General features: G+C 43.6%; 1 protein-coding gene across 2 annotated transcripts in view; it reads right to left on the minus strand.

Moving 5' to 3' along the window:
- ZEB1 (zinc finger E-box binding homeobox 1) overlaps positions 1 to 11,408 on the minus strand; it is a 115,792-nt gene that overhangs the window by 17,445 nt on the left and 86,939 nt on the right. For both annotated transcript variants that reach the window (XM_042472320.1, XM_042472321.1), the window contains exon 5: positions 7,703 to 7,905. In XM_042472320.1, the coding sequence (XP_042328254.1) occupies positions 7,703 to 7,905 (203 nt within the window). The remainder of the gene's footprint in view (positions 1 to 7,702; positions 7,906 to 11,408) is intronic.

Raw genomic sequence — 11,408 nt, forward strand, 5'->3', positions numbered from 1 at the left:
GAACGAATTAATTTCGTAACCCGAGGGACTACTGTACTGACAATCTTGTGAAAAGGGAAACCTTTACCTTTAAACTGCAAAGTCCAGGATTGCATACAAGAAAGTTATAGCAGTAAACATGGAATAAAAGTGTTATAACAGTTGTAGGTGTGGTAAGGCAAACAGTTGCTTCTTGAATCTGCAGGTCTTCTGAGCTAGGTACAGGAACAATGACCAGGGACAATGTCTGACTCTGAGCACCCTGAGAGTTGGGTATTCAGGAAGCAGCTACTTCTATAGGGCAGGGGCAGACACTGGCAGGGACTATAGCTACTTTCCCCTCCTTCTCTTTATTCTTTTTCAGGGCTAATTTTGCTTCACCACTGCATCCTCCTTTTGAGGCAGAGGATGGGAGGGAATGCTGGTGTTGTTCCTGTCCTCTCCTCAGGTAGTGGGCAAGGCAGGTACCACTATTATATCATTCTTCTCCAGAAGGGGAAGGAATGCTGTATGCATTCTACCTCAGATTAGAGTTGTTGCTTTTATGACTTTTACAAAGAAACACTAATTCAGGCCCCTTGTGGCAGTCCTTGGAAGACCATGAAATATAATCAGCTAAATGCTAATTCTGCAAATTTCAACTAAAATACCTATCGATAGCTAAAATGTTATGATTCATGACGTACAGTAACACAATTATTTTTCTTATAGTCTATCTATGTATTGTACCAAGTAAATGAGTAGGAAAAACTAATGATAAATAGAAAAAGCATGTACTGGCAACTTACTCTTGTTAGAATGCAACTTTCTTTTAAAAAATTCTTTGTGATCTTTTGGTCAGAGATTCATAGCTAGAAAATGTTTAGGCAAAAAGCTTCCATTTGGAGATAGCTGTAGTATTATAGCAGGGGTAGGCAACCTGCGGCCCGGATGCGGCCCGGCGAGGCCTTGGGACCGGCCCCAGCCCGGTCCTGCCGCCGATTGCCGCCGGGGCCTTTGGGGAGCAATTGTCTATAGAAGCCTCAGAAACATGCATTTATATTAAAAATTTTTTAAAATCAGCAAATTTTTTCGCGTGTCCTCCATTTTTTTAAAAAAAAAGTGTCTTCCATTTGAAAATTTTGTCCTACATTTGTCCTGGTTTATTTATATATTTAATTTTTAAAAACAATTATTTAATTATTTATTTTTTGGCTTCGGCCCCCCCAGTTGTCTGAGGGACAGCAACCCGGCCCCCGGCTCAAAAAGATTGCCTACCCCTGTATTATAGCAATAGCAAGTACATTTCTATACTGCTTGTCAGTGCACTTAAGCACTCTAATAGGTTTACAATTTGTAAGCCAATTGCCCCCAACAAACTGGATACTAATTTTAGCAACTTCGGGAGGATGCCAGGCTGAGTCGACCCTGAGCCCATATCTGGTATTGAACTCACAACCTTGTGGTTTATGAGTGACAGGAAAATAAGAGAAATTATGTTACAAATGATCAAACCATTAGGTCTGACACAAATTAACAACGAAGAGAATTTGTTTATTTATTTTATTTATTTATAAATAAATTTGACATTTTTGAGTTTGAAAGTTTATTGAACTTTGAAGCCAAAAATTTTAAAATCAAATCAAATGATTACACACTACACAGTTATTACAAATATGGTAAGGTCACATAGTATGGTTGCAACCTAGAGTTACTTCTAAAGGTAGAACCAAAAGGTATGGCAAAAAAATAAAATAAAAGCAAAAACTACTTTATTGTTCTTGTTGAGAAATTGGGTCTTCTACAGGTGGGAATATCATTGGCCATACATTCATGTAGTAGTGATAATTAGTGAGCAGGTTAAACAGTGTGACAATGACACACTGAGATATACAACATACAACTGTTTACAATCAGTATGGGGCTGACTTACGCAACTACTGGATTCCTTCTAGCTTCTTGGAAAGTGCAGGTATGATAGCTCTCTACTGACAGACAGTCTCAAGAGCCATGATTTCTGTGAAAAATGAAGACTCTTTCCAGCAGGGTAGCCCTATTAATCTTTGGCTGTATAACCAGGAAAATGTCTTGTGACATCATGAAGCCTAACACATTTGGCATGAGCTTGCATGGCCTTCCCCTCATTTCATCAGATGTAAGGAGTGGGCTCTGGACCACAACAGCTCATGTTCATTTCCCCCTCCCCATCTTTAACCTGTTTTTTAGAAAGAACTTCTTCATGGGCAGTCAGTTTTAGTCTGTTTCAGTGAAAACTACCACACTGTTTTTCTTTCAGCTGTACACAGAGGCAAGACAGACTTATTGTAACTCTTTTCATTTTATCACGAGGCTGTTTTTCATGAAAAAGACTAATATACTTAGTGCTTTAGAATAATTCCCCAGGTTTCTAATATACCCACACAGTAACCTAGTACAACATAAAGCCAGCATCTGGTATCTTGAATCTTGAACCAAGTTTAACATAAAGCCAGCATCTGGGAACCTGAATCTAGGATATCTAAGTTCCCCTCAGTCATGCAATCCTCAGAAAACTGATTCTGTGCTTGTTACTGTTAATTCTGCTAGAAAAGACCTAATGAATTAATGGCAACTTGATAAGTCAACCATTATGCAAGTCCCATTGGCTTGGTAAGTCTACTCTAGTTAAGGCCAGTAGCATCACAGGGGTGTGTGTGTGTGTAGGGTGCAGACTGCACTGGGTGACACCCCAGAAGGGGGATGATGCCATAGGAGAGGGAGTGACACCCGGTCGGTTCCCCGCCCCATGTGGGGCTTTCCCAGGTCCTTGGGCCTGCTCTCCCAGCTGCTGCAGGGCTTTGTGGGTTGCCAGGGGCGCACACATCCCATTCTCTCAACCGCCGTGGGGCTTTCTGAGCTGCTGGGGGAGTGCAGGGTCTGTTCTACCATCTGCTTCTGGCTTTCTGGGCTGCCAGGGGTGCACAGGGCCCATTCTCCCAGCCGCCGCGGGGCTTTCTGGGATGCCAGGGGAGAGCAGGGCCTGTTTTACTGGCTGCTGCAGGGTCATATGCGCATTTTTCCACTGTGTGCACTTGCATGCGAGGTCCTGTGTGGCATGTTTACCAGAAGTCCCGCTCCCAGATGCCCCCCCACACCGGGTGACACCAACTCGGGGTATGCTACTGGTTAGGGCTAACATTTGGATTCAGGCATCACCTATTATTTTTATCTTGACCAGCTAATGACATCCAATTATATCGTGTACTGTTCATATGCTTGATACCTATCTGATTACCATATTTTCTGGCGTATAAGACAACCTTTTAGCCCCGTTTTATATGCTGGGTTAAGTGTTTGCTGGCCTCCACAGAGACAGGCGAATGGCACAGCCACCTCTCCATCTCAGGGGGGAAGGGTTTCCTTGCGGGTTCCTATCCCAGCAGGCACCACTGCCAGGCTCCCTTTCTTGCCGCCATTACAGCTGAAGTGAGAGAATGGGGGGGGGGGGGGCTGGAAGCTGGAAAAGGTGGCGGAGAAGCAGCTCCAGAGCTGGTTGATGGGAGAAGGATGGTTGGGCTGAGGGAAAAGAGCTGGCTCCTTATGCCTTGGCGCCGCCGCCCAGGATGCTCTGCTCCAGCGGCTTCTTCCACAGCGTCAAGTGCTCTTTTGGGCCAACTACAGGAAGCCCTACTGCCACTTGTGACACCTGCCTTCCAGGCCTCCACAGAGGCCCCCTTAAGCCAGCACATGTGGGCGCCAGACCCCCTTAATTCAGTCCATAGTAGGCCAGGGTGCTGTCTGCACGCGAGTTGGGGGTCGTCTTATACGCCGGAAAATATGGTATTTCTGAACTGTGTTATCTACACAAGCATCAGTTTCCCCCATAGACAGAGGCCCTTTGCATGCCCTTTTCTCTTTTGTTTCTGGACTAGTGACTTATAGGCCAGCTTTTTGCTTGATTGTACCAAATCCTGTATGCTATCATTGGTGCAGCTGAGACTTTGGAGTAGACCTATGGCAGAACTGTCTTTCTGAAATCCACCTCTAAGCCATAGTTAGGAAACGCAGTCTTATGTATCTATGCAATTTCTTCCATGGTTGCCTTTGCATTCAGAATTTCTATTTGAAAGCTAGGTATTGCAAAGGGCCATTGATACTGCAAATAGAGATGAAGCTAGAAAGAAAATAAGCATGACTTTGAGCCATTCTATAGTTTACTAGGATGGGAATAATAATAATAATAATAATAATAATAATAATAATAATAATAATTTATATCCTGCCTCTCTACAAAATGCAATCGAGGTGGCTTACAGCCGCCTCGATTGCCTATGCTACAGCACCCAGGAATGGCCTTTAAAATGATAGATTTGTTAAGGTCAGACTGGGTTCATTATCTAGGGGCCAGATGTGATGTCTAAGTGATGATCATACTGGTTTACTGAGTTGGTTGCAGATGGATTAAGGTTGGTTATTTTCTTGTGGTGCTGGAAACATTGGGCATGCACCATAGTTTGCTTCTATGAAGTTCCATAAAGAAATCTGGAGTGTTGCTTCAAGGCCCTGCCCACTTTGGACAGCTGGTGTATCTGTCACACACCCACATGGCACGATTGGCTTGATTTATCAGTTGTATTGTAGTGCGGCTGAATTCCTGCCACCCCTATCAACTTTATTCACAGAATGTGGGTTAGGCTGGCAGTATCAGCCAACAGCTGTGCTGGCTGGTGTCTGGATCCTTGCCCTATGTCAAACTAAACTCTTTGCTTTTATTCATGGAACTTGTAGATATCTGTAATCCACTTTAGTCTATGCATAGCTACTACTCTGACACCTTGTTCCGCACTCTTGTATTGCTGAGTCTACCAATGTCTGTAAGTGAAAAAAGCAGTAAGGGCCAAAGGTTACCATAGTCATTCAAGCTTCATCATTCTCTTTCACACTTTCTATTATTTTGCAGCAGTGGCAGGGAAACATCAACTTTTCCCAACAGAAACTGCTTTAATATAAGTTATCATAAAACCCACTATTTCTCTTGAACCAGTATGTTAATACTTCTCTCCCCACAACCCTAAGCCTTACATCAAGATTTTAGAGTTTTGAGGGGAAAAACAAATATAAACACAAGATATTAGTTCTACTTTCCAACATAACATTCAGGCCAAACTACTCTACCATAGCCATGTACCAATTACAAAAAAATAAAAAACAAACAAACAAAAAACACCTTCATTAAATCTCAGTTTGTTAATATATATATGTGTGTTGTTGTTGTTGTGAGCCTTTTAGTCATTTCCAACTTATAGCGATTGTAAGGTTTTCCTGACAAGATTTGTTCAGAGGGAATTTTGCCTTCTCTTTCCTCTGAGGCTGAGAGAGTGTGACTTGCCAAGGGCACACACTGTCTTTCCATGGCTGAGCAGGGATTTGGTACTTGGTTTCCATAGTTGTAGTCCAATACTCAAACCACTACACCACACTGATTCCCTTGATTTTTTAAAATATGTACATGTGTGTGTGTGTATATACACAAACAAATACCATACATATACACAAACACCAAGTGAGCCAGCATGGTATAGTGGTTTGAGCACTGGATATGACTCTCTGTCTCTCCATACATATGCAAGAACCACAGATGATTTACACAGATGAAGATATTGAAATATTTCAGGATTTTCCATACCTTGACTAGTCATTAATCAGAATGGGGTCTCAAGTCAAAAAATCAGAAGAATACTAGGACTTGGAAGGTTATCTAGACAAGATCCTGAAGTGTAATATCATTAAACACCAAGGTTAGGATTGTCCATACCATCATATTTCCGATTTCTATGTGTGGTTGTGCAGGCTGGACAGTGAGGAAAAATTATAAGAAGAAAATCAACTCATTTGAAATATGGTGCTGGAGAAGAGGTCTATGGATTCTGTGGAGAGCTAAAAAGACAATTAAATGGATCCTAGAGCACATCAAGCCTGAAGCCTAGAAGCCAAGATGACTAAACTAATACTATCATACTTGGGATGTATCATGAAAAGACATGACTCCCTAGAAAAATCAATAATACTTGGTAAAGTAGAAGGCAGTAGGTAATGAGGATGGCTGCATTTCAGATGGATAGATTCAGTCAAGGGAGTCAATCTCTGAGTTTGCAAGACCTTAGCAAGGTTACTGATGAAAGGGTGACTTAGATGTCTCTTATTCATGGAGTCACCATAGGTCGAAGTAGATCTGATGACAGTTAAAAGCAACAAAGTGTTGTCGTCTATGAAACTACAGATTTTAAATTTTGCACCAATATTGTAAGTATCAAATGTGTTTAATGTTTGGGAACAGGCCAATTATAAATTAGTGTTACTTTTCCAAAACACTACTGTACTGGCACAGACATTTTTTTCTACACAGCCATAAACAGTGGTTGTACACAGATGTATATTTGAATCAACCTGAGCCTGGCATGGTAAGCAAAGTTAGGTACGCCTAAGTTGGCAATGGTAGAGAAGATTAGTGGAGAAAAATCTGTTCTTCTCATAGGCGGGTTACAGACCGCCCGTTTGGGGCAGGCTGCACCTGCCCCTTTCCCCGCTGTATCGGGGTCTCAGTGCCCAGAGCGGCAGCCGCTGAGGCCCCGATCCGTCGCTTTTCAGGCTGCGGGGAAGTGGCAAAAGGCCCCTTCCCTGCAGCCTGGAAAGGGGTGTCCTTGGGGCTTCAAGCCCCAAGGACACCCCGCGGCGGCAGGGAGGAGGAGAAAGGGGCCGCTTGGCCCCTTTTTCCTTTGGTTTGCTGGGCGCAGCTGTGTGAAGGCTGCGCCCAGCGGACCAAACCAAGAAGGAGCTCCGAAACGGAGCTCCTTCCTGCTCCGCGCTAAGGGCACATTAAGCGCCCTGGCACGGAGCGAGGACGTCACGTCCACTCCGCCCCGTATAGAGGCGGCGCGGTCGTGACGTCCTCATGGCGGCGGCCATGTGGAACAGCCACTGTCATTTTGTGCGCGCAGAGCGCGCACTAGGGTTAGGGGGGTGCGGAAGCACTGCCCCTTTCTAACCCTAGTACACGCTCTGTGCGTACTTTCCTGCCCGTTTGTAACGGGCCATTGAATCTGAAGCATTGTGGGGAAGAGAATAAGAGCCTCTTTAGCTATTCAATCTTTGGAAGTTTCAGCAAATTAGTAAATGGGTAAATCTGTACTACATGTCTGAGTTTTTATCCTACTCTTGCATACTCACTAGAAAAGACAATAGTTTTTGGTAAGGTAGAAGGTAGTAAGTAAAGTGGAAGACTGTATTACAGAAGAATAGACTCAGTCAAGGAAGCCAAGGCCCTGAGTCTGCAAGACCTGAGCAGAGCTGTTGGTGATAGGGTAAGGTAGAAGACTCTCTCATTCATAGGGTCAGCATAAGTTGAAGTTGACTTGACAGTAGCTAACAGCAACAACAGTGTGTGTGTATCTGTAGCTGTATGTAACCTTTCCAGCAGAAAAGCATCTACTGCAGTGAATATTTAACGTTAAGAGACTTTATAAATGATAAAACATAGTGAGCTGACCCAGTTGATTATATTCTGTGAGGCTGGGCAACAATAAAGTTGAGATGACTGAACATGTGTTACTCTTGTTTAAGACACTCCAATTATTTTAGATACTATACTAGACCATGGTATTTTTAGAAACACATGCATAAAATCAAACTGAAGCACAAACAAAGCAAACAAGACAATCACTGTAAGTATCAAAACACATAATGGATACACAACAGTATCACTTACTTGATCTCTTCCTGATTTATGTGACGTCATATGGCGTTCAAGTTGTGTTCTGTATGCAAATGTGTAACTGCATAAGGAGCAACTGAAGTTATCTTCATTTTTTTCATGGCGATATTTAATGTGTTCCTTCAGAGAGGTAAAGCGTTTGTACCCTCTATCACAGTAAGGGCATGTAAGCAGCTGGGAAAATGCATCTGGCGTGCCTGAATAAGAATGAGAAAGCATTATTCTTTTGCTATTAATTAAAGCACAGGGTAGAAACAAATGTACCACGAAATTCTGGATGTGATTCTCAGTTGTGCATAGGACTTATGTCATATGTCCAGCAGTTCTGAATTTCTTAGGATAATATTTGATGAAATCACCTAACTGCAAGGTAAAGAAATAATTGTCCATATTCCCAGACTCCTAGGCATAAAGAGAATTACAAATGTATTGGAGACAATCAATATCTCAATGAAGATGACAGCCAAGATTTCCACTATGGTACACCAAAATGTAGGTTGTGAGCTAGGATGTTAAATCAACTAGTCATTTCCAATGAGGTTTGATAAAGAAAAGGCAAAAGGTTTAAGATAAAATTTCTAGAAGGAATAACAATTTAGGTTTAATGCAATTAATTTTAAAATTGGCATTTACTTTTCATTAGATCATCTTCAGTCAGTTCCCAATAGATAGATTACTCAAACAACACAAAAGCTGCCCCAGAAAAATGGCAGAAAAAGGAGAGACTGACACCTTAATAATATTTAAAAAGACGTGTGCACTCTGCAGATAAACTAGCAAAATGATCATAGAATCATAGAGTTGGAAGAGACCGCATGGGCCATCCAGTCCAACCCCTTGCCATGCAGGAAATCCAAATCAAAGCATCCCCAGCAGATGGCCATCTAGCCTCTGCTTAAAGACCTCCAAGGAAGGAGACTCCACCACACTCCAAGGGAGTGTGTTCCACTGTCGAACAGCCCTTACTGTCAGGAAGTTCTTCCTAATGTTGAGGTGGAATCTCTTTTCATGTAGCTTGTGTCCATTGTTCCGGGTCCTGTTCTCTGGAGCAGCAGAAAATAAGCTTGTTCCCTCCTCAATATGACATCCTTTCAAATATTTAAACAGGGCTATCATATCACCTCTGATGAAAGGAAGTCTGATAAGCAAGAATTTAAATCTTGTTTTTATCAACCAGATTTACTAAAGTTGGCAGTCAAAGTGAAAGCTGAATAGTTTGAAACTCAAATGAGCACATAACTGATACAGTTAAGCCTGCTTACATGCCTGGATCTGCTTAACACAAGGAGGGCCTCAGTGACAAAGCATCTCAGTACCAGTGAAGAACTGAACTTCAACTACAATGGCATTCTGCTGGAAATTACTGAGTTATTTCAGGTAAACAAATCAAATAACAACAGCAACAGCTATGAAAGCAAGCAGGGTTGCGTTCAATGTTACATGTATGATTTCTTTGCCTACTGAACAAAAATTGTGGGTGTGCACTTAATGCAGTGAGCTCCTGCCCCTCAAGGAACAAAAGTGTTCCCTTCAGACCTGAACAAAGGAACTCTCCTCTTCCCAGAAGGCCCTTGCTCCATCTCTGCCTCTGTGGGGAAAGGAGGAAGGTAGGGCTTCCATCGGCCTGAACAAAGGGAACTCTATCCTTCCCAGAAGGCCCTTGGCTACATCTCTGCCTCTGTGGGGAAAGAAGGAAGGTAGGGCTTCCCATCTGCCCTGAACAAAGGAACTCTACCCTTCCCAGAAGGCCCTTGGCTCCATCTCTGCCTCTGAGGGGAAAGAAGGAAGGAGGGCTTCCCATCTGCCCTGAACAAAGGAACTCTACTCTTCCCAGAAGGCACATGGCTCCATCTCACTCTCCTGCTTGTCCCAGAATTCTCCACAGGAAGAAGGACAAGTATAACCTGTGCTCCCTGGAAGAACTTCCTGCTTGCATCGGACTCCTACCCGAAGGCCTGAGCTGGCTATATTATTATTGTTTTTGTCATTATTGTTATTGTAGTTGTTGTTGACCTTTAATTGTAAAGCTAGCTTCACCTCTTTCTTTTCTCTGTGAACCCCATCCTTCCCATTGGCGATAGTCGACAACCCGTTCCAAAACCTTAGAAGAAGGGGAGAAGAGAAAATCGGCGATAGCTAGACAGCGAGGAGGGTGCAAGAGAAGGTTTTTTTCTCGAATTGGGGGAAATGAGAGCATGTTTGAAGTCCGAAGGGAAGGAGCCTGTTAGAGAGAGAGATGAGAGATGAAGATATGAGACAGCGAGGGCAGAAAAGAGACGTGGAGCTATAGACGATTAGAGAAGACGCAGTAGGAATCGGATCCAAGGACAGTAGCAGGTTTGGAAGAATTCAGAAGTGTAGAGAGTTCATCCAAAGAGGGCAGGAGGAAAGACAGAAAAATTTGTTAGGCGAAGGCGATAGAAGATTACGAGCAGAAGAAGACTCAGGAGGGACTATTCAGAGCTAGTGGTTAATCTTACGAAGAGAAATAGTAGCAAAGTCTTAGGAGAGAAAGATGAAGAGACAGGAGGAGAGGGAGGTTTAAGCAAAGTGTTGAAGGTGGAGAACAAACGCTGCGGGGCGCCTCTCATTGGCAGGAGATCAATGATTTGTAATAATCTGTTTTGCCATAGAGAGGGCGCGTGTGAGACGGAAGAAAGAACAAATTTGACAAATGGATAAAATCAGCCCACTCTTTGGGACTTTCTCCAAAGACGTCTCCGTGGCCACTCTAGAGCAGGACGGAGAAAACTTATGTTGGGGGTAAGCCAGGGCTGGAGGTCTAGTCTTACGAGGAAAGAAGTGGGGCAGAGACAGGGGCAAAATGGTCCGAGATTGAGGAAAGAGTGGAGTTAAATAAGACATTGCTGAATCAGCGAATCCCTGAGATTTAGGGAAGAGGAGATGAATCCAGGGTTCAGACAAGATGGGGTAGAGTCAAACAGATTGAAGATCACGGAAAAAGGACGTTGAATAGTATGGTGAGGAGGAGGAGTAATCGCGGAGCAAGGAGATTACATGAGGTCCAAGATAGTGGAAAGTCAAGTGCCAGGGTAGTCAGAAAATGGCGCAGTTTGCCACACAAGAACTAGGTCAAGACAGTGACCAAGAGAATGAGTTGAAGAGTTGGAGTGGGTTGGAGGCCAAAAGAAGCTAGCAGAGAGTTAAAGCGAAGTGTGTAGGGTTATTGGAATCGTCAACGTGGATATTAAGTCACCTAGGATCAAAGGGGGACTGAATCTGAAAGGAAGAATGTCAGCCATGATTCAAAGTCAGATAGGAACTGGGTGGCGCAGAACCAGCGAGGGCGATAGATGACTGCAACCCTGCGCTGTAGGGAGAAAAGAGTCTAATAGGATTGAAACTCAAGGAAGAGAAATGATAGCTGGGGGGAAAAGATAGAAACTTGAAACTTGGCAGGAGTTAGATAGCAAGATACCAACACCCTCCTCCTCGACTCTCAGGACGGCTTGTGTGCGTGAAGGAGAGACACCAAAGAAAGGGCAGAGGAGGTTGCAGATCATGGGTGGGAGCCAGGTTTCGGTGAGAGCGAGGAGGTTAAAGGATTTAGAGAGAAAAAGTCATGGATTGCCCTGTTGCTTTAGGGGCAGCAGAGCGGCAGTTCCAGAGGGCACAGGAGGGAAGGGAAGCAGGGAGACAGGGAGAGGCGCCGGATGGGATCAGGTAGGAGACAATGTTG

This window comes from Sceloporus undulatus, chromosome 6, assembly GCF_019175285.1.
Source record: "Sceloporus undulatus isolate JIND9_A2432 ecotype Alabama chromosome 6, SceUnd_v1.1, whole genome shotgun sequence".
NCBI classification, from domain to species: Eukaryota; Metazoa; Chordata; class Lepidosauria; order Squamata; family Phrynosomatidae; genus Sceloporus; species Sceloporus undulatus.